This window comes from Camelus dromedarius, chromosome 20 (genome assembly GCF_036321535.1).
Source record: "Camelus dromedarius isolate mCamDro1 chromosome 20, mCamDro1.pat, whole genome shotgun sequence".
NCBI classification, from domain to species: Eukaryota; Metazoa; Chordata; class Mammalia; order Artiodactyla; family Camelidae; genus Camelus; species Camelus dromedarius.
Window position 1 is genome coordinate 16,260,032 of NC_087455.1, and position 23,592 is coordinate 16,283,623.

Below are 23,592 nucleotides of genomic sequence, written 5' to 3' on the forward strand. Positions count from 1 at the left end.
TTGGCGTGATATACACACCAAGATGAAGAGATCTTGATGATTTTTTTTTACATTTTTTACCTAATTTTACAAGAGGATTTTTTAAAAGACAGTTCTGTTTATGGTTACCTCTTGACTTAGAGTTCCTCTGTACCAGAAGCCTAAATTGCCAATGAGATGTTCTCTCTCCTGATTTGTGGAAGCACATTCATGACCAAGGAGGATTGCTTGGTATTTTTATGTTTCATTCCATCCTTGGCATTAAAATTTTTTTCCTGATCCTTTCCATTGAAGGTGACAGTTGTTTTGATATATTTCGTGGTATGAACAGATACCTATCAGAATCTGAATTGGAACGACCTGTATGAATCCCTTTGCACCTTGAAATGACCAAGCGATGAATATTCTACTTAGTTTTCAGCTAGCACTTTATAAATGGAGAGCTTTTCACAAGCAATGACCTGCCTCTCCGTAACACAGGAGTTGTGTCATGCAGAACTCTGTGTCACCTTCAGATGTATCCACAAGTAGGCTCCCCAGTCAAAAGAGACCCACATAACTAGATTCTCTTAAATTATATTCTTGTTCTCAGTGGAGAAGCTGTGCCAGCAGCATCAAGATCCATTCAGGAGGCTTTTCTCAGTAGAGTTCCCCCAATCATCCCTCATACCAACTTTTTCTCACTTACGGAGTCTGAGCTTTTTTTAACTAAGACCCCACTGACCCCAGAAAGCAAAGTGTGGGCTTTATCATCTGACCCAGAGGGACAGACGGCTTCTGAGCCCAGACATCTCTATCCGCCAGTACAGGAGAGTAGTTATGGCTCACCTTTTACTCCGGCTAAGAGACCTAAGAGGAAGGTTACCCCTAAGAGGAGACAGGAAAGACCAGTTACTCCTCCAAAGAAAAGAAGAAGAAAATTACATAAGATGGATCATTATGCTGCGGAAACTCGTCAGGACAAAGTAAGTTGATCTATTGTTCCAAAGCTTTGTGGTGGGCAGGTCTGAGTTGAAGGTTTCCTTCAGTGCCTTGATCTGAAAATCAGCTAAACAAGTTTCAGGAAAAATCTGGTACATCATCCTTGGCTTTAAGTCCAGAAAATCTGGTACTTCAGACATTAACCCTGATGTGAAGACTTCTTGAACTTTCAGCCAGGAAAAAAGAGCCTTCTACTTTCTTTAGAGTCAGTTGCCCTAAAACTAGTGTGAACATTTAGGTTTGAACTAATGCTAAGAAGGCTATTGGTTTTGCTTGCACTTCTCCATAGAATTTGTCAGAGTGCTTTGTAGCCTTGGTTCTTAAGAACAACCCAGTGAGGTAGTCAGGGAAATCCTCAAAAAACAGCGTAGGTTAAAACTCAGTAGAATATCGGATTTGATTATTGGTCAATACCTTCAAGTTCAGAGGAGGTCTTGGGTAGTAGACAAAGGAATAGCTGAGACAGAAGGACAGAGGAAACAATGGGTAGACAGAAGTGGATGTGTTTTCTTATTGAGGTAAGAGCCATGTCTGCTCTTTTCTTTACATCCAGAATAGCTTATAGGTTGTTACTTTTCTTGAAACCTTCAGATACCTCTGAGGTGCTATCTTCTTTATGATTGTTTGGACTAATCACTAAGAAGTAGGTTCTGGATTTTAATCTGAGTCGTCTTGTTGAATAAAATAAAATAATTTGTTGCCAAGGTTGACATATGTTGTGCATTTGGTATTTCTTCGTGTAGGTGAAGGTCTTAGAGGAGAGCATGATTTACTCAGAAGCAAATCCCGCCTAGGCCAGCATCTCTTAGTCTTTTCAGAGTTTGCCGCACGTATCATTCTGAAACTTTCACTTGTGACTTACTCCTTGGAACAGAATTTGAAATACTGACTCCTGTCATGAAGAAAACAAGTTTACACCTGATTTTACTGATGACATGATATGAGGAAAGATCTTGAGTCATCTGAGAAGATGCTGAAGGAAGATAATACTATGTGTCTGAGTGAAAAAAGATGTGCAAATCCCTTCTGTTCTTATCTCTGTCACCTGGAGTGGATGTGATTGTAGCTTAGTAGTCAGATTCAGCTGAAGTACTGTTAAGTGTTTATCTGATGTATGTTTCTTGAAAATCTTTCCATTACACAGAGATGAGAATGAAAGGCGTGCCTCTAGTATGTGGGAACATTTATACTATTAGAAACTTCCGTTTGCAGCAAGAACATGGGATGGATTATGATTCTTATGCTTTGGAAATGTGCTTCAGAGAACTGAGTTTTCATTTTTTGTTAGGCTAAATAAGAAATCTTCTAGAACAAGCTCAACAATTCACTTCTGTTTAAGTTTGGATTCTTGGAGATTTTTATTGTACTCAAAATCAGCTTGAAAGGGGCTAACTTGAGAAGTAGTAGCCTATTTCTTAGAAGGGGTCCTTCTATTAAGAATCTATGTTGTCATAAATTAACAGTTAAGGTTTTTGGAACGTTAGATGGATCTCATTGTATTAATGATGTTCTAATTTGGCATCCAGTGGAAGGTTACCATTTAACCTCAGAACTACTTTGATTCTCTTGGCCTCCATCTTCTTGCCATGGTTCAAAGTCTAGGTGATTCACATGGGGAAAAAGAGGCTTAAACTATCCATCTAATTTTCTGATCACTTTCAAAATTCTTGGATTTAAAGAACATCGTTACATTTTAGAAAGGCCATTTTATCTCTTTAAAAAAAAGAGTTGCCCTTAATATTTTGACTTTTTAATTAAAGAATCTTGAAAGGGATTGGATGAGGAGAAGTTTTATGTTCCTGAAAGAACACAAATAAAAGTGCTTAGACCAGATTTCCATTAAGAATGGCAGGAAATCTCCCTAGACAAAGCTCTGCCTCTGGGCCTGAAGTTTTCTTTCCAGAAGGTTCTAGGGGTAGAAGATCTATGAGATACTGAAAGGGGAAAAAAAACCTTCAGAGACTAATTTGCTCCTTTTTCCAGATGACAAATCCTCTGAGGGAAATTGACAAAACAGTGGGGCAATTAATGGATGGACTGAAACAACTAAAGCTGCATCGCTGTGTGAATGTCATCTTTGTTGGAGACCATGGTAAAGCTGTGTTTCTTCTTTGCTAATATGGTAGATGGATAAATGTTTCTGATGGTCTTGGGGCAACCTTTGCCTTCAGAATCCCAGGTTGTATTCTTCACCCTCTTCCCCTCTTCTTCAGGATGGGGAAAGAAATCGAGCCACGACTCAAAACCAAGAGACGACCTGAGATGACCCTGTGTTCATTTTGATCAAAACCAGGGACTTCCTGTATCTTTCTGTTCTTTGCAGGAAAAGCCTTTCTACAAAAATCTGTCTCCTATTAAAGAGTTGCAGACAATTCACTTGTGATATTAAGAGCTTGCTCTGTGAATGTGACATATGCCCACTAGCCACATCCCCCAAAGGAACCCACAGAGTTCATGTGGCTAAAAATTAAATCTAAACATGATAAAGGGGCAGAGACATAGGATTCTTGTCAAAGAAGTGTCATATAAGTAAAATGATTTCCATGCATTCACTGAGTGAATTCAAGACCCAAACCAGAGGACTCTGCTTGGGTAGAGAAGACTGTTAAAGAGAGGAAGAAGCTCTTTAGGAAGCAGTTCTTCTAAATCACTGTATAACGTAGAAACATTCATGGACCAAGAGCATCAGAAACATTATATGTTTATAGAGCTGAAGGGGGACCATCAGAGAGCATTCTTATTTCACAAGTGTGCAGCCTAAGTTCCGGAGAGTGCCTCCTGCATTCCAGAACTAGCAAATTGCAATTGTGACCCTGGACTATGGGGCTTCTCCCTTCTAGGAGAGGATTTGGAAGAAGAAAATTGACTCATTGATAGTTCTGTTAAGAAGGGCAGATAAATCTCCCTAATCAAAACTCTGCTCTGGGCCTGAAGTTTTCTTTACAGAATGTTCTAAAAAATCTATGAGAAATTAAAAAAAAAAAAATAAGCCCTGGGACTAACTTGCTCTTTTGCAGGGAATAAATCCCTGTGACCATCTGCAAAATCATGCTCCATGAGTTTGATCTGGTGGAGACCTGCAGATAGGACAGAGAATTTGGAGCATGTGACACAGCTAATTCAATTTAAGTTGCCCAGAGGTGTCAAGAACATTTGGTCACATGGTGGAGCCAGATGTCTAAGAAGTAGATGGGTCCCAATGAGTCACATGCTGGAGCACTGTAAAAGCCATGGCTGAATTAAAACCTTGTCATGCCAGTGTGCAGACTTCTGGGATGAATAGATTGCATAGCATCTCTTCCTTAAAAGGTGGTATGGTCTAGTGTTTCAGAGCCTGGGCTTTGGAGTAAGAATGAGTTCCAGTGGAGCTCAAATTGCACTGTGCCACTTATAAGCCTATCCAAGTCTCAGCCTTCTCTTCCATAGAGTGAGGACACTAACGTCACCTACACAGAGTTAGTTGGGAGGTTGAAGGGTGATGATGCTTGAGAAGCACTTTGAAAGCAAGAGAGATGGTTCACCACTGGCGGGACATAAGGTGACTTAGAAATGTAGCAAATGGAAGATCCTTCTAGTCTTCCACTAATATATATTTAGAGACTTCCCTTTCCTGGATTGATGTTGTACTAGAACATGAGATGTTTATTGTTTTTTCTTTCTTCCTGAGATTTAAATATTAAAAATCAGGATATATAGCCCTTCTGCTCTGTTGTTCCTTCCAATTTGTATTTAAAAAAAAAGGGGGGGAGGGGAGTCTGGATCTAGGACCCCAGAAAGTGATAATTTGAATTTTACCAGCTCTGGGCCACTCTGGGTTATATTTTTTAATTCCAAAAACTTAGGGAATCCTTTACAGTATCATTTATGTTCTCCCTCTTAAAGAACATTCAGATATTGGGTTGTACAAAATAATGGCTTAAACTTTTTATAGTGCCATCTCATCTGATAAATTCTGAAATGACAATAAAGTTCTCTTCCAGCCTCCATGGTTTGTGATTCAAAGATGTGAGCTTGCTTTTTTTTTTTTAATTTATTTTTTAACATTGATCAAGAACTTTTCCTTAATGGTAGGCAGGGAACAAATCTTGGGTGAGTGGGGAGAATATTTGTTGGTTTAAAAAATTCCCTACCTAGACCCTTTTTGTGTTCTAGTTGCAAGCTTTCAGTTTTGACTGATTACCTTGTTTACGACTTGTTTTCAGCGTTATTTTGTTTTTCAGTTTGGGTGGTCATGGGGCGGACATTTTTCTTTCTCATCTCTTGTTGCCAGTATTGTTCTGTCAGTAACATCCAAGGCCACCAGTGGAGGCAGTGAGGACTGGTGATTATGTGCTCAAGTCAGAAGATATATTAGAGAGAGAGAGTTGGAAAATGACATTTTGTAAAAGAGACACAGAACTATATATTCCAGTTATTTACACCACCTCCAGCTGGGAAGAGTTTAAAGCAATCTAGGATTTTTTTTTTTTTAAAGAATATATCTTTTTCATAATGACCATGTATATAGTTTTTTTTTTTTTTTTTAAGATCATGGTTACTTCCTTTGTCTTGTTGTTCTTGCTGAATGGCTTCAAATGATAACTGAGATGATGTGTTTTCAACCTTCTGGTGCTGCAAGATGATGTGACTAAGTCAAAGTCTGGTGAAAAGATTATATAAAGAAGCATTACAAAATTTAAAGTCAAGTTAAGAAATCTCAGAAGCGAGGGGCCCCCACATTAAGTTGTTAAAAGCAAATTAAGGAGATACTTGAATATTATCTTTAGTGTCTGTGTTGAGATATTAATTTTATAATTGCCTGAAAATGCTTTCTTTTTTTCCTGTAGGAATGGAAGATGTCACATGTGATAGGACTGAATTCTTGAGCAATTACCTGACTAACGTGGATGACATTACTTTAGTGCCTGGAACCCTAGGAAGAATTCGATCCAAATTTAGCAATAATGCTAAATGTAAGTTGACTCTTAAAGTGCCAAGCTGTTAGAATGGTAATTTAGTGGAGTGAGAAAGGGCTTGTTCTCTGAGGCTGGGCTACTTGGGTAGAATCCCTGGCTTTGCTACTTCTTAGCCGAGTGAACTTAAATAAGTCATTTAAACTCTAAACCTCAGGGATTTTGTTTTTGTTTTTGTTTTTAATCTGAAGAAAGAGAATGATAATAACAGCTAGCTCATGGGAGTTGTTGTGAAAATGAATCTATGTGTATCACTTAGAACAGTTCCTGGCACATGGTAGCATTATATAAATATTTGCTCTTGTTTTTATCATGTGGAAAACACACTTAATTTGAGGCATGTGTATGACCATAAACTTCTGTTTACAAGAGAAAAACTTTCCAAGAAGAGGTTCAGGCTTACTCTTGAGCGGAAGCTGGGGAGTCCATGACAGCGTTGACAGAACCACACTCAGACCCTGAACCTTCCCAGGAGCATGGTTGAAGGGGACCCTTCACCTTTATAAAAGTGATCGACAGAACCCAGGAGAAACTATTAAGCCCTTGGAAAGTGGCAGCTGTTTTAAAAGATTAGAGATAAACAGGAATAATCTTATCATCACTCATATTTTACACATTTGGGATCTGATACGCCACTGATGAGAACTTTGATTTATGGGCTCGGATATTTTATGTATTGCCCAACCACCTAGCTTTTGAGAAGTGTATAGTTTTATTGGAAACATGCTGCATTTTGGGGAAAAAAAAAGACTCCTTTAGCATTTTTAGCCTTGGGAATAAGAAACCATTGGCATCAAGCATAAAGCTTTGGAAAATTAAGTTTTTCCCAAACGACGTTCCTGAGTCAACACAAATGGGAACTGTTCCAAGGTCAACTCCAGGCAACGCTGTGAAATAAACAGTGTTGGTGGCTCTGCCTTCTCTTTTCCATGCTTTTCTGTCTTCTGTGTCCTCTCTTCTCCTCTGCTCACTTGAGATAGGCAGGCTCTCTCCAGAGACGGCCTGCCAAGTCACTACGTAACCTCATGAATTAGTATTTGCATTTTAGGGCTTGCGCAAGAAAGGTTTTATCTATTTTGAAAGGTATTTGAGACATCAGTGAAAGTAATGGAGGGGTTGTTTTAAGGGGAAAGAAAAACTTTCCTGGGGCCAATGAAATGATAACTACCAATAATTAAATGTTTTGTAATTTTACAAAACACTTTGATACACTTTGTGAGGGACAGGCGAGCAGGGTGGTTAAGAGCACAGCCAGCGTGGCAAGGTGTCCGGGGTCAAATCTCAGCTCTGCCGGCTGCTCACGCTGTCACCTTGGGTAAGCCACTTAAATACTCTGTGCCTCGGTTTCCTCATCTGTAAAATAAGGTTGCTGGGAAGATTAAAGGAGAGCTTATCTACATATCACTTAGACTAGTGTTTAGCACATAGTCAAAGCTATACAAATGTTAGTTACGACAGTGACGTTTTCGTCACATCACTCTTGCAGCCAGATTATACACACACCATCTTACTTAATCCTTCCAATGGCCCTATGTGACAGCTATTGTATCCCCTCTTATAAACAGTAACAATCAAGGCTCAGAGAGAGGCGAGGTTACTGGCTACGAGTATGACAGTGGCAGGGCTGGGATTTCAACCCAGGTGCTTAACTGAGTTTTAACCACCACCTTGCACTGGGGGTCCTTTCTGCTCTCACAAAGTGGGAGCTGTCAGCCGAAGAGGACTGAGTAGTTTGGAATTGTAGGATTGGTGTCCCCCACATGGGCTCAGACATCTGTTATTTCCTAGAAGTTCTCTGGGATTTGTCTGAGCTATTTATTTTTCTTCATTATCAAAGAATATGAGCTTAACACTGTTTGGTTCCTTAGAGGACTGTGGTTTATGAGGCCACAGTGTGTCTCAGTTCAAAGCATGGCTTGCTCAGTCAGATTGCCCGTAGGGTCCCAGTGTGCATGTGCGCCCTGCCGCCACCTTCTAAATGCTCATTGGCTTAGCAAGGATTCTAACAGCACCTACCTCCCGGAGTGGTTGTGAAAGACCAGAGAGACAGTGTCTGCAAAGCTCTTACAGGGAGACTGCACGTTGTATGCACACAATTTGGGTTAATTATTATTGCTCTCATGATTACTGATTTGCTTGCCATTAAAAGATGTAACTAAATTTTAACCCCAGTTTAAGCAGAAGGGACTCCATTTTTACCTTTGGATTTCACAGCTTTAGAACTAAGATTCTGAACATTGTCTTTGAAGAGTGTATATGTATGCTGCAAGGCAAGCTTCTTCATGCATTTGCAACAAATATGAACTAATATTTATTTATACTTATTAACCAATGTTTATTGAGTGCTTACGATGCACCAGGCCCCAGGGATGCAGCAGGAAGTGACAGAGACATGACCTGCTCTACTGGTGTTTATATTCCAGGGACAGCTGCCTCCTGACTGTTGGTATCTCTTCTGAGCGCTGCTTTCCTTTTCTGCTGATTCTATAATGACATACTGAAGCAAATTTTTTTGAAAACAGAACAAAAATCCAAGCAACATACAATCTCCTCTTTCCCCCTACACCCCCCCCCCCCTGCAAAAGGGGACCTTCAGATAGTGTAATCCTGTCCACAGTTTACACAGAGCCATCATTTACATAGCTTTGCTTTTAGCTCGTACAGGGTATTGACTAAAATATCCTTTGTTTGCCGGTGGTGAAAATAAAGGGGGTGCATGCATGTGTGTCTGTGGCTGGAAGGGGGCAGCTACCTATGTAATTAGACCTGTGATGTCACCGAGGAAACAAAACTCCCTTTAAAAAAATGTAACTCAATGGATTAGAAGATGTATCTTAAAGTGGATGATGGCTTGTTTCAAAGATCTGTGGATAAATAGGAAGCTTCATAAGAAGCCCCAAATACCCAGTTTAGTTCCCAATGTTAAATTTCAAGTAAACTAAATCCAGGCTGGGACCATCTGGGAGAATTTAAAGAAGCAATGTACCCAGCAATATCCTGGTGCCCTGGAAGGAGGAATTCCCTTGCAAAAGCATTAACCTGGACCCAGCAGGGACACTGACCATAGGAATTGGTCCACTTATTTTCTGCCTGTCACTTACTGAAATATTAAATACCCCCACAGTTTTACATATATTTTAAACAAAACCTAAAGTGGTAGCTCTTCTAGGAGAAAAAAAAATGGAATCTCTCGCAAAATGATTTCTCTCAGTGATTATTGCCAACTCTTTTGAAATCTTTTCCTTTTCTCTTTAAACAGATGACCCTAAAATCATTATTGCTAATCTCACGGTAAGTATCGCATGTAACCAGGCCTCTGCTTGGCGTGGCTTCCACACACTCACCTCCTGTGTTCACCTCCCCTGTGGGGTGAGAGGAGCATTTTCCTCACTGCCCTGCCATCCTGTATGTTTGCTCCCCTAAGAGCTTTCAAAACTTCTGGCCTGGGGACAGCTGCAGGCTCCCTAATGGTCTTGGCAACGATACAAAATGAGAATATTTGATCTTGCCATTGAGCTGGAAAGTATTTATTTATGATTAAACAGACCCTTACTCTTTCTGAACCAGATCTGCCCACCACCCTGTTCCACCGTTTCCCCATCCAGGGTAGAGAATGTGATCACATAGGCCTGAACATGCATCCTCCTCCCTCCCCACTCCACCTCCCATCCCCGGACTTGCAGCATTTGGGAAAAGCCTTGGAGTTTGAGCTGCTCTCGGTGATGGTCTCACGATTCAGGAATGTATCTCAAAAATTTCTAACTCCCCTCTGACAGCCTTCCATGTCTTCTTCAAAGTTATCTAATCGCCTTTGAATCTATTTGTTTTCAATTTTTATTATTTGATGGGGGGCTCACAAGTTCCATTTATTCACTAATTAGCCTTTGTTTGACTTAAAACCTCCTTCAGCTTTCTAGAGAAAGAATATCTTGGACTTTTCTAGAAGACACCCCACCTAAAGTCCAATATCCATTTGTATTTCAGTGTAAAAAACCAGATCAGCACTTTAAGCCTTACATGAAACAGCACCTTCCCAAACGTTTGCACTACGCCAACAATAGAAGAATTGAGGATATCCATTTATTGGTGGACCGCAGGTGGCATGTCGCAAGGTAACTTGGGCATAGGCAGTCCCTGTGTCTCATCTTTGTAACTACCTCCTTGGCACCTGGAGTGCTTTAAGGTCCTTAGCCATTATAAAAAGAAATCTCAGTTGGAAATCGCATCGTTTCCAAAGAGTTTATATGCTAGATAAACAGTTAACGCTGAGATAATTCATCTCTCGGTCCCTGATCTCAGCATCCCTGTGGCTTTTTGTAGCCTCTTAGTCCATCTTTGTGTGTATGTCTCTTTCATTTTTCAAACTAACATTCTAGCTCCTATTCTGATTACTTGAGTAAGTCAAAAGTATGGCTGGGACATTGCCTTGCCACACTGGGCTGATTTGGTCTCTGTTGATAAGACTGTAGTCTGTAGTGATATTTATAGAAGAGTTCAGAAAATGTTGTTAATCTTTACACTTCTATTACTGCGAGCATGTTTTACATTGCCTTAAATATTTCAGATGTTTGCCTTGTTTTGAGCTACAAAAGCCTCTCCAAACATGGAAGAGACTACTCCTTGCTCTTGAATCTGGTGTGGATGTGTCTGAACTCTAGCCTGTTCCAAAGAGCTAATTATCAAAAGCTTAATCCCTTTTGCACAGACCTGGAAGCAGCCCTTACCCACTCACTCTTGCTTTGACTTTCTTCTTAAGAAAAGTGTAGTAAATCCATCCGTAGTAATAACTGAACAGCTACCAGATGCAGTCTGGGTAGGTACTGGGATGAACTTACAAGGGAGAGAAGATAACGAGGAAATGTTGGTCCCTAAGAGTTCGTATCCGTATGGACCATCTGGAGATATGCATGTGACAAATACATAAATACCCTACTGCAATTGTCAGGGATACATTAGGTTAAATATGTAGGATTATGAAGAGAGATGCATAAGGACTAGAAGTTATTGAAGTCACGTAGAACAGACAAGGGGAATCTTCAAGGAAAAGTTACAAAAATGTGACCAAAATGGCTTCACTGAGTATATCTGAGTATGGGATGGCTTGGAAGAGAAAGCAAGTTTGGCACCACTGGTAGATTTAGAGGAAGAAGACCTGGGAATTGAGTAGAAGTTAAGTAAAAGATGACGACTGTTGAGCAAATTAGCGTAGACCAAAACCAAGCATTTTAATTAGCAGTAAATCTTTTAAATTTAACTCATGAATTGTTGAGTTGTTATATGCACATATCTTACTATCCCAAGTTGAAAGTACTTTTCCTAAGAGTGAGGACCCCCAAATTTAATTTCTTTGTTTTCCCCCAAGTACTTTACTTCAGTGTGATGTACTTATAGGTACTTAAGAAATATTTGTATTAATAAACATGAACATTTTTTTGAAAAGTGCTACATGACATTAAGCAAAAGGCATCTTCCTCTCAGAACAAGGAATGTCAAGTGCTTCTGATGTCTGGAAAGCAGACTTTCTGTTTTCTGTTTCTAAATAAGAGATACTGTCCAGGTGAGGCTTAGCTTTTGTTAAATATGCCACTATTACAAATGTTAAGTTTACCACTCAGTTATGCTCTCTAGTTGTGCTACTAGGTAAATTTGTATGCAAACATTTTTATAGAAGATAGATCTCCATTCATTGATTAAACATCGCGTATTTTAAAAGTGTCGCCTATGTGCTTGGCATTGAGCATAGTGATGGGTACGTAGAAGCGAACCAGACAAACCTGGTCCCAGAGGGGAGAATTTTACGGTCTCGGAGCTAGTGAAGCGCATGAGCATACAGAACATAGGCATACCTCGTTTGTTCTGCACATATTGAGTTTTCAACAAATTGAAGGTTTGTGGCAACCCTGCATTGAAAAAGACTATTGGCGCCATTTTTCTAACAGCATTATTTTTTAAATTAAGGTGTGTACATTGTTTTTTCAGACATAATGCTATTGCACACTTAATAGACTTTAGTCTAGTATAAATATAACTTTTATAGGCACTGAAAAACCAAAAAATTCATATGACAATTTATTATGGTATTGACTTGCTTGGTCTGGAACCAGACGTGCAACATCTCCGAGGTGAGTCTGTACCTGTGACCACTGCTTTGCTCAGTGCCAGCACGATGTAAGAGGAGGGCACCAAGACTTCTGGTCAGGGGTCCCCATTTGTCCTGGGCTGACCATCAAAGCAAAAGTGCTTGGGGGCAAATGAACATCGTCATCTTTTGATCCCCACCGGAATGATGCAGTTAAAATGGAGACAAATATGCTTGCAAAATCCACTTCATAGAGAGTTTTTTTGTTCACTGAACTTTTTTCTTTTAATCAGAATGATTTCATGAGAAATTCTGACTGTGCAACTGTTTTGCTATAGGAAACCTTTGGATGTTTATAAGAAACCATCGGGAAAATGTTTTTTCCAGGGAGACCATGGATTTGATAACAAGGTCAACAGTATGCAGGTATGCTCACAGAAGTATGAACTGAAGTGTTGGAGCTGTTCTCAGAACTGATGGGGATGGTGGTGTGAGTGAGGCTCGTGAAGTACTCATAAATGGAGGAAGGGTTGCTACTGGATCTTAGCAAAGCCTAATTGTTTTTGTTTGTTTTCTTTTCTTTTGGAAGACTGTTTTTGTAGGTTATGGCCCAACATTTAAGTACAAGACTAAAGTGCCTCCATTTGAAAACATTGAACTTTACAATGTTATGTGTGGTAAGTCACTTATTTAATCAAAACCAATAAAACAATCTTGAGTTAACATATGACCTCCTTCAATGTCAGAGAAAGAAATGAGGTGTCTGTTTTCTGGGATCACCTCGTCCTTTCACACACAAAAAAATGTTGTAAGTTGCCCATTGGTTCAAGGGACAGAATATCATCCCCTTCTAAGGCTTCTTTGTCTTCCTTCAACAGTTGACTAATGGGGAGTTTTCATAGTGTTGCTGTTGGCAGCCTTGGGCTGATCTAACATAGCATTACAGTTTGACACCACTGGTCAGAGACCGGGTGAAGCAAGAGTTCGGTACAGAGCTTTCTCCCACCTCCATCTCTCGCGTTGCAGCCCAGTTAAAATTGTTGCCAGCTTGCATCCTGGCCAGCTATTTATGTGCTTCTAATTATTTTTCTTCCTTGAGTTTCTAGTTGCTGAATGAGGACAACTTTTCCTATTTAGTAAGGGAGTGCCAGTCTGGTGGTTAGAGGGGGAGTCTGAAAGTCGGGTCTCCTGGGTTCTTTTCCCATCTTGGCTGCTAGCTCTCCCCTGCCCTGCCTCTCAGCTTAGGCAAGTCACTGTATGCTCGCTTGGCAACCATTCACTTGCTATGAAATCAGCCTGTTCATTTCACAGCGGCACTTCAGGGCACAAGGCCAAAGCCTCCTCTTGTCCCCGAACTTCTGTGGAGTGCATTGGAGGGCAGACTAAAGGTTATTTACTGATTATAAGTCCCATTTCAAAATTTGGGATTAAAAGTATCAGACAAGCAGAAAGGCAATGATCCTGACACTGATAGTGCTTGAGTGGAAACCATCACAGGCACAGGCAGTAGCCAAGTAAGACCCTCTTCCTTCACTCTTTCTTTCTGGGAATGTCTCTCTTTACAATCAATGAACATGCTATTTCCAAAAGCTGTTGTCAAAATGTGACCAGGCAGGAATACTTTAGGAAGTAAGAAGTGAGCCTACGGTCTAAATTTGGTTTTGTCCAGTTCTAATGTGTATTCCAAGTTTTCAGACCCTTGGAAGGTGAATGGTCTTGACTCTCACTATATCCCATCTAAAATATTTACAGACTACCTGGCTTCTTTTCTTTCTTCTTATCAGATCTCCTGGGATTGAAGCCAGCGCCTAATAACGGGACCCATGGAAGTTTGAATCATCTCCTGCGCACTAATACTTTCAGGCCAACCATGCCAGAGGAGGTTACGAGACCCAGTTACCCAGGGATTATGTACCTTCAGTCTGACTTTGACCTGGGCTGTACCTGTGATGATAAGGTAGAGCCAAAGGTAGAAATAATCTTTTTATGTTTTTCATGGAGGAGGCTGGTGGGCGTAGAGCATCCGTTAGGACTTTCTGTGATGATATACGTAGTTTATAGCTGTATCTATCTCTAAGATGGTAGTCACTGACCAGATGTAACTTCTGAGCACCTGGAACTAAATTTTTAGTTTTGTTTAGTTACTTTAAATTTAAAGAGCCATATGTGGCTCGTGGCTGCTCTGCTGGACAGCACAGGCATAGATAATGAAGAGCAAAAAGTAAAATTCGTAATGCTATGCTGTGGAGTCACAATTCCCAGCCCAAAGTTTTTTTCCTTTTTTTCAACCTGGATTACATGTCTATCAGTCATGGTCTCAATAGGAAACAGATGGCCCACGCAGAAGAGGTTTTTCAAAAAAGTTTAAAGGGTTTGTTTCAGTCATGTTTAATGGGAAGACTATTCACAAAGGCTGGGCAGGGTAGAGGGAAATCAGTGGGGGATGGTGAGGCACCCTGGGGCTATTAGGGTACCAATCCTCAGCCTCCACACTAAAGGGCTCCACACTAAGGCAGTGACCAGCACATGGAGAAAGAGCTGTATAGGAAGGACCTCTGGGATTTGGTAGATGGGTAGAATGAATACACTGCAGCCTGGTAAAGGGGAAGTTGGGGGAGTAAATCCTACCCGCCCCTCGTCCCCTGCTGTGACCTCCCAGTGTTGGAGCCCAGCTAGAGGGCAAGTTTTCTCTTTGATGCAGTCCCTAGAGGGCAGTCTCCCAGGGCACAGAGCCGGGTAGGGAAGGGAACAGCACGTTGTTGGTGGCGGTGAAAATAAGGACTACCCAGCACATTGTGATTGGACAGTTTTTGAAACAAACTACATGTGTTCAACAATGATTTGCATATTGAATTTTATACTGATCAAAGACTTTAGAGCTGCCAATCAGTGCTTCTGACAGCAAAGAAATAACCAGTGTTACCACACTGAGTTGATAGGACTCCAACACAAGGCAAAGAAATCTGTTATTTTCACATGTGTGGTTTTATTACAGGCAAATATGTCATCTTTCTATTAGACCTTTCTATTAGAAAAATGGAAAATAGTTTTCCTTCTGGTCTAGCCCCCTTCCCTTCCATTTGCTACCTCCTGGGGGCCTAGGAGCCACAGTTTGGGAGGCCCACCATGGAAGAAAGTTTGCTCTGCCTCCTTACTGTCCCCCCTACCCCCGCCCTTTATCCTTCCTACTGTAGCTCCTGATGAGAACTAATGAGGCTAATTAGTATAAAACAGGTAATTCTAAGACCTCAGCTAGAGGAGTTGAGTTGCCCAAGTCAACAGGAAGTGGTCTTTGAAGTGAATTCCAGATATAATTTTAGAGGAATCTGTTAGCTGTATCTTGTTGTCTGAATTACCTTTCTTCTGGGGAACAAGAAATAGTTTGGTTATTTTATCTTAAACCATTTTAGAGGAATTCTAGATCATCTGTATTTTGTCAGTGGGTTTCACCAAAAGACTACTTTCCTTTTCTTAAAAAAAAAATACAGACTTACTGATAAGGTATAGAGATTAATAAAATGAAGATTTTAATATACACATTGTGAGAAAGACAACATTACAGATGGAGTGGAATCTCCACGTGACACCTCCCCATCCCAACCCCACTTCCTTCCTACCCCAGACATAATTAACATCCCAAATAGAGTGTGCATAATTGCCAAGCAGACCTCTATACTTTCACTCCATACCTAAGTAGCTCTTAAATAATATATTAAGTAATCTTTAGTATAGTTCCCTAAAATAACCTATAGTATCATTTTGCACATTATATACTTTTATGTAAATGCTATTATGCTATGTGTCCTGCAATTATTTTGTTCATCATTATGTTTTTGAGATGTATGCCTATTATTATGTGAAGCTTTAGCTCATTTATTTTGACCGCTGAGTTAATATTTAATCCTATCAATATACCATACTGAATTTATTCATTTTCCTATTTGAGAACATTTGGTAATTTCCAGCTGTTAGTGTCTCCAGACAATGCTGCAATAGACATTACTGTAGATGTCTTTTTGTGCATATACGCTTGAGTGTCTCTAGTAGCTGTAGTGGGAGTTGGAGTGGCTGAGTCATGACTTTTCAGAATTGCTGAGTCATTATGTTTCAGCTTTAGAAAAAGCAATTTCACAGGTTAGTTTGAGATTCACTTTAGTGTACCTTGAGATTGATCTGAAATATTGAGGCAATATTCAAATTAATGTACATATATATGCCCTAATCATCATTGCCAACATGGGAGGTTAGTACCATAACTACCCATAGTTTTAAGGAAAGGAAACAAAGTCGAGGAGAGAGTAAATAACATTCATGACCATAGAATCACCAGGAAGTGAAGCCTAAAATTTCAATTTGAGATAGAATAGTAATACCTCTACAGAGCTTATGATATTGATGAAATTTAAGGATCCTGTTTTGAATTTGGCTGGGTACTAAGGAGAGAGAAGGGTACTGGAAAAAAAGAACATTTCTGATTTTCTTTCTTTTCTCTCTCTCTCTCTTCTTTTGGTTTTCATACATGAAGAACAAATTGGATGAACTCAACAAACGCCTTCATATAAAAGGGTCTACAGAAGGTAAGCAGTTGATGGAAAAAACAACCAGATAAGTTTTGTTGTCTAGTTTTCAAAAATTGGAGAGACTTCTTATTTACTTCATAGTGTAAGGACAATATTTTTTTAAGATTTGAATTTAGGTTGTGAAGTGATTTTAATGCCATCTGGAAAAGTATTGGTTTATTCTATGTAGACAAGATGCCAGCTGTGTAATAGTCAGAAAAGTTCCATTACCTTTTTTTCCCCCCTCAATAGCCTTTAAGCCCTCTGAAAAACAGACATACCATTGTGTCTCTGATGGATCATAAGTTTAGGTGCTGATGGGGACTTCCATGAGGGGAATGGAAGTCACAGTTATAAATGGTAGCAGCTGTTACCCGGCCTGAAGCCTCCCTCCCTGGAGAGTCAATGTGCATGTAACAGGGAGGGATGCACAGAAGGAACCAAATCAGAACTCTGTCTTCAAATAAAAATTATCTGGAACCCTAACTCATCCTTCTCTTGTTTTATGTACAATAATAACACTGCAAGTCCCATGGCAATGGGTGAAATTATATAATCCTTTACAAAAGAGCTGTAAATTATTAGGAACAACAATGCAATCTACACAAGCTCTTCTTCTGGTTTAGAAATTCCAGAAAATGAGAAGAAATTAGAAGAGGAGGGAAAGCTTCTAGTCAGGTTACTACAGCAGATGGGATAGCATCTTGTAACAGCAAGAGAATGACCAAACTTACATTAAAAAGAAGACAGAACTCAAGCACAGCAGCCCAAGTCATGCAGTAAAGATGCACATAGTCAAATTCTCTTGAGAGCATTACTTGGGTTATTAGCTGACATGTGGTTCTGTTTATCACATGTGCTGTTTCCAATCTGATTAAGTAAAGGTTGAGGAAACTGGGGGAAGATTTTATTTACTTGACTTATTTTCCCGCTTTATAAAGAAAGATCTTCATCTTCCCTCTTCTCTTTCTGCATCGCCACCCTCCCCCTTCTCTTTTTCATGATAGAACACACAGACTCTGGCATGTTTGGGTAAACACAGCTTTGGAGATAGGACTTAGTTGGTGGAACACAATCCTTTACAAACTCTAGAAGTGATTTGAAATGTTTGACATCTAACCTCTAATGGACCGCAATGTCACTGTAACCAGAGAAGTTGAAATGCTGCTCAGATCAAGGGGGTAGAGTCTCATGATTTGAGTTTTTCAAATATTCAATCACCAAGACTGAGATTTTACTGAAAGGTTTATCTTGAAAAAAATCACTAATGAAATAGTGAATTATGATAACTTTGAATGGACGCTCATGTTTTTGCTGATTCAAACTCAAGCTATTCGTGGTCCTAAAACATTTCCGTCTGGGAAAACACCCTGCATTTAGTTTGTTGGTGGCAGTGTGCTCATATGACAAAACCAGTCCCAGAACTCACCCTAAACAGTAGCTTCAAACTTCTGAGTATGAAAATAAAGAGGCATCTTCAGGGTGAATCGCTGACTCTCAGGGCTGGAAGGAGCCATAGTTAGTAACTTCACTGCTCCATTGCTCTGCTCAGAGGTGAATATTAGTGTCGTATTTCTAGATGATGTTGTATCACTGAGGCTTACAGTTTATATACTTTCATGGAAATGGACCCTGATGGGTATTTGTCGAGCACCTGCCCTGGGCTGGGAGCTGATTTCTTCAAGATGTCTCGTTCTGTCAGCATTGTCACCGATAATTTCCAACATGTGACTTCACGATGATGACAGAATATTAGGGGAGGATCATGGTAGCGCATCCTCTTGGTCTGCTCATGGCCTAGTGGGGTAGCCTTTGATGATACAAGAGACACTTTATTTATTTTTTGTTATAATTAACAGTTTAATATTCAGTAGACTTTTTTGGTGTATGTTGTTTCAGTCTATAGAGCATTATTTTGTATGTATGCATGATAATGGCCTTTTGCAATCGCCAATATCTAGCGTGATACAAGGGAGACTTTAAAACTATTACATGAATTACAAGTAATTACGTATTGTTGTCTTATAATGTGCAGAGCAGTGTTTTGTTTAGATGCTAGAGTATGTGTATGCCTCAGTGTTCTTTGTCCTGTTTTTCTCTCTCTTTCTCTCTCTTGGTCTTTGTCTCCTTAAGGATCCTGTCTCAGTCATTTCTTTAGCTACAAAATGACATTTTCTTGGTCCAAGTTCTTTCAGGCCTTATGCTGTATCTTGGATCATAAGTCTAGGCCCCACTGGAAATCTTCATTGTCTGCTCTGCTAGAGTAGAAACTTGTGAATTCAAGTGCATGTTATACTCAGAGTAATCACTTCCCCTTTCCAGATATCTTTGAATATATATTGAAGCTTTTAAACCATTTTGTAGGACTAAAGTTCTATGCAAATGTACAGTTATATTATTTTCATTCCTAGTTTTTTTTTTAAATACCCTCTAGGTAGCCAATTTTTTCAGAATAAACCATGTACTCTGCACATTCCATTTGTGACACTCATATGTGGCTGTTTTAATGTCACATGACATAAAACCACTCATGCATCTGTACAAAACACATGTGTAAAAGCTGTACATTCCACTATACCCAGGGGATATTTGAGGTAACAAAAGAGAGGCATATTAAATTAATCTTAGGCTATATTTTATTATAAATATTAAACTTCCAGAATTAAGTCCTTTACTAAAATGAAAAGGAAGAAAAATGTAATCTTCAAAAACTGTGATCTAAACTGTTGCTAAAGCCTTAATGTTCCTAGATATGTAGTGAATTCCAGATCTTGATTGCATGACTACTGTTTCTGAATCACATGTGTGTAATGTCTTGGCGAACTTACTGAAGTTTCATTTTGAAATCCATTGAATCCATGGATGAATGAATGAACAAAATGGACATGTTTAAATCTCTCATGGCAAGCAGTTCTGGCCCTAGAACCAGGTTTATTTTTCACTGTAAGAATAATTGCACTATTTATTTTCACTTTAGTCTTTTCTTTATTTACATTGCTAGACTATGTTTTGTGTTTTCTTAGTCAGGTTGGCCTTCACTATCATCTTTGTGGGAAAAGGAATTAAAGATCATTTTAACACCTGTATGTTTGGCTCCTTATCACACACCACGAGGAGTTAGTTTAGTTAGAAAAATGACTTGAACGCTAGTAACTCTTATTAACTTTAAAGAAGAGTCCTGAGTGTGACTAGAGAGGGACTCGCCTCTGTAGCTCTTTTCAATTCTAAAATGTTTCTCATTTTCATTATTTCACTGGAGATGTTAGCCATGCTGAAGAAGGAAGGAGATATGCTTGTGTTTCTCTGTGTACGTATTCTTGTGTGTGTTTTGGGGGAGACTTGGAAGAGATCAATACATGATATAATTTTTTATGATTTATAGTAGGATTCAAGACTAATTGGATGAAATAGACACTATATTTGAATAACCTTTACCTGTCACTCTTCCTTGCTGAGATTGAAGGCGAGTGTATACCCTTTACTAAATCACTACAACTACTTTGGGTCAAGACTGAGCTAGGTGCTTGACATATATTCCTGTAGACAGTGCAATGTTCCAGTGAGATATGAGGCTTTGGGAGGTTAAATTACCGAATCACAGAGCTGTAGAGAGCTGAGCTGAGATCTGACTTCGGTCCTATATGACACTAAAGCCCCCGTACTTTCCTCTGTAAATGCTTCTTCTAAGGGCTGGAACAAAGAGAATGTGTTTGGAGTGATTCTCAGTGCATATCAGGGGTTGGAAGTTGTTTCCCAAAGTATGAGATGCTTGGATACAAATTGTTGCTCTCAGTAGCTTTTCAGCAGGCGTGACTCAGGCAGAGCTCCTGCTCAGGAGTAGATGGGTCTTCATTCCAATGTGCTCTCCATTAGAATAACCCAGCAGGCAGCCTCTACCTGGAGACAACCCAAAAAGATAAGGAGAAGAATAATGGACCAGGACATCGGAGACCTAGATTCTCGGTGCTGTTATGTAGCTGAATTATCTTGTACAAATCATCAACCGCCAGTTCCTTCATTAGTAAAATGAAGATACTGATCTGCCCAGTCTATCTCTTGGTGTTATATCAGGCAGATCATATGTAGAAAGCCAGTTCCTAAAAGTCATAAAGAATAGTATTTAAAAAAAAATAAAACAATCATTTATTTATTCAGCAAGTATTTACCAAGTAGATATTGGGCATTGTTGGTGGTAGAGATACAATGCTAAATAAAATAGATAAAAGCCCTGTTTTCATTAAGTTATTATTTTATTGTGAAATTTAGCTAGTTGATGAATTACAACATAGTGTTTTAAGGGTTGAGGTAAGAAAGAGCAGGACACTCACAGAGGCACCGAATCTGATCCTGGAGGAGGTTGACACGGCAGTAAATGGTAGTAGACACTTAGGAGGAGAAAGGATGTAGGAAAAGGAAAGACCTTGGATAGAGATTTTGTGGTAAAATGTAAAAGCATATTATTGTGGGAGTGAATGTTTAAGAAAAAACAAAGAAAAGGAGAGAGATTTTCTTGTGGCTCTCAAGTCAGCCAGCTAATCTGTGGGAATATGAATCAGGAAGCTGAGGAGGGAAAAGAAACACAAACTCAAGTCTGGATGACCAAATTTTGGAAGACAAAAAGAATGAGCACTAAGGAAGTCCACACCACTTAAAAAGATTTGCCTCACAGAATTTTGCCAAGTGTGGTATTTGGAGGAGAACCTTGGTGTGTACCAAAAATGCCAGACACTATTGTAAACAGGGAACTGGGGTGTGGAAGGAAAGCTCTGGCTGGAATTTCATGGAGTAGAAACCCAGCCTGAGAAGAAACAAGCTCCACTAGATCTGTATCACAAAATCACGAGGAACATATTTCGAAAGCAGAGGCTCGCAGGCTCATCTCCAGGGGGACTGGCTTCTCAGTGAAACACTTACATGACCAGAGACTGAGTTTCATGTACACTCCTGTGGCGTGACTAGGGACATTTTGCTAAACAGAAACGCAATGGGTGGCTTGTCTAAGGTGTCATAAGGAGTAGCAGACTCAAACTGTGACCAAGAACTTGTGATTCTTGGATATGCTGATAAGCTGAAAAAGGAAAATCTGAATTTTGGTTCTGGACCTTAAAGTGTGTGTTTCTTACTGCAAAGATGATTTCACCTCTTTCTTAGATAATTTGGATGATTTCACCTCTTAGATAAGACTCTTATGCTTCAGGAAGACCCAAATTGATTCTTAGGGTCAGTTGGGGCACTAGACTGGATTTTAGGAGACTGCTAAAATTATTACATTCTTTTCTCTTCATGTCATATATGCTCAGTTAACAATTGAGAGAAAGTTGGTCAGATCATTAATTATTTGTGCTCCAGCTGTGTGCCAAAAACTATAGTTGTGCAGAGCTTGGGAGCCATGAAGCCCACATTTTGGACGAAAATAGTCTGTACATGCAGAGCAGAAGTGTGAGTAGAGATAGAGAAGCTTAACTGGAGAAATCAGTCAGGAGTGAGTGACTTAAGATTTGTCTCTTTCCATCTTGTTCCCTTTGTCCGTCTCCTCCTCATGTCTCTTCCATGAGAGTTGAATTGTGTGACCCTATTATTTGTCATCCCCTTTTAAATGTGAGAAGGGCAATTATACCAGGACAGCAGGCATAATGGGATGGGGGTGTCACTCTTAGCTTCGTAAGTTCTGTAAGGACTGTAGTGATGCCACCTCATCCCCACCTGTGGCATGTCTGATGCTCTGTGTTCCCTTTCCACTGTGTCGATATTTCCGGTAGAGTGTGCACCATATTGCATTTTAGTTATTTGTGTCATGTTTGTCTCTCCTACCGAACTGTGAACTTCTTGAGGGCAAAAGCTCTATCTTAATTTTCTTTACCCAGTATCTTTATTTCATAGCCCAAGGCTTGGCACAAAGAAGGTATTCAGTATACATTTGATGAGGGGGGATACATGAATGAAATCTTTGAAGATAGTGACAGGACTGGTGGAGAAGTTATTCCCAGTAAAGAGAAAAGGAGTCACATATATAATAGCACAGAATTGCTGACAACGGTCATAAGCAGTATTGCAAATGAATCAGCCTTCGTGGAATGGATGCTGTGTTGAGGAATGACAAGAAATAAGAAGGAAACAGAGTTGGTGGAGTCTATAGATTGTCTGAAACTATTATTTGATGGCTGCTCCAAAGAGGGGTGTTGCCTGGCGAAATATGGCTACTGTTTTGTTGTCCCCTTGATGGGATAGATTGGAAAATATGCTAGGTTTGCATTTGAGCTAGGAGGAATGTGTTGGGTAAGCATTAAAACTTGAATGATAAAAAGAGAATAGCTTCTCAAAGAATCTTGATACTTCTGCTTCCAGCTGAAACCAGGAAATTCAGAGGCAGCAAAAATGAAATCAAGGAAAACGTTAATGGAAATTTTGAACCTAGAAAAGGTTTGGTTTGAAGGAAAGTCTGACTTGGTTAACTGCCCCCAAGTACTACTGTTATGATTTGCTGGCTTTTTACTTGTTCGTTATATTTCATTTATATAATATTAGTGTATTATGTTCTAATTCTTAGGGGGGGGGGTCCCCAAATTTGGCAGCTTAACCAAGGCTTCTACGTTTACTGCAATGCTTGCGAAGCCCAGCTACCCAGAACAGGCTTGTGCTGTAACCGGGTGGGCTTTTTTTTGCCTCAAATCAGCAGTTCTACTTGGGAGGGTCTCGCAAAGTAATCTACAAAGAGTTTTCTCTGTTCCTTGTGTAGAATGGTAATACTTTAATTAAAGCAACATGTATACATAATTCAATAAGTGATTGCCAGAACTGACTGTTTCTAACAGAAATAATAGTAACAGTTTTTTTTTTTTCTTTTGGATTATCACTTAGGTAACTGTGAATTGCCTAAGCCTCAATCTCTAACTATTTTGGTCTATAGGACCCCAATTTCTAAGAATTTATGGCAATTCTGACTTTAGCCTATCTAAAATGGGCAGATCAAGCTCCAGGCACTTACTGTGGGTGTGGAATGAAGGTTTGCACACTAAATTCCCATGTCTTCTTAGAAGAGTAA

At 39.7% G+C, this 23,592-nt stretch overlaps 1 protein-coding gene across 8 annotated transcripts in view; it reads left to right on the forward strand.

The window, feature by feature from the left end:
• The window catches only part of ENPP2 (ectonucleotide pyrophosphatase/phosphodiesterase 2), a 101,121-nt gene that overhangs the window by 64,118 nt on the left and 13,411 nt on the right, over nt 1–23,592 (forward strand). For 3 of the 8 annotated variants that reach the window (XM_064476872.1, XM_064476874.1, XM_010988421.3), the window contains exons 12-20: nt 2,944–3,052; nt 5,787–5,912; nt 9,172–9,203; nt 9,897–10,024; nt 12,330–12,417; nt 12,581–12,668; nt 13,776–13,960; nt 16,517–16,568; nt 22,896–22,970. In XM_064476872.1, the coding sequence (XP_064332942.1) occupies nt 2,944–3,052; nt 5,787–5,912; nt 9,172–9,203; nt 9,897–10,024; nt 12,330–12,417; nt 12,581–12,668; nt 13,776–13,960; nt 16,517–16,568; nt 22,896–22,970 (883 nt within the window). Of the gene's footprint in view, nt 1–788; nt 945–2,943; nt 3,053–5,786; nt 5,913–9,171; nt 9,204–9,896; nt 10,025–12,329; nt 12,418–12,580; nt 12,669–13,775; nt 13,961–16,516; nt 16,569–22,895; nt 22,971–23,592 lie in introns of all 8 variants that reach the window. The other 5 variants (XM_064476875.1, XM_010988423.3, XM_064476873.1 and 2 more) reach the window with 4 other exon arrangements.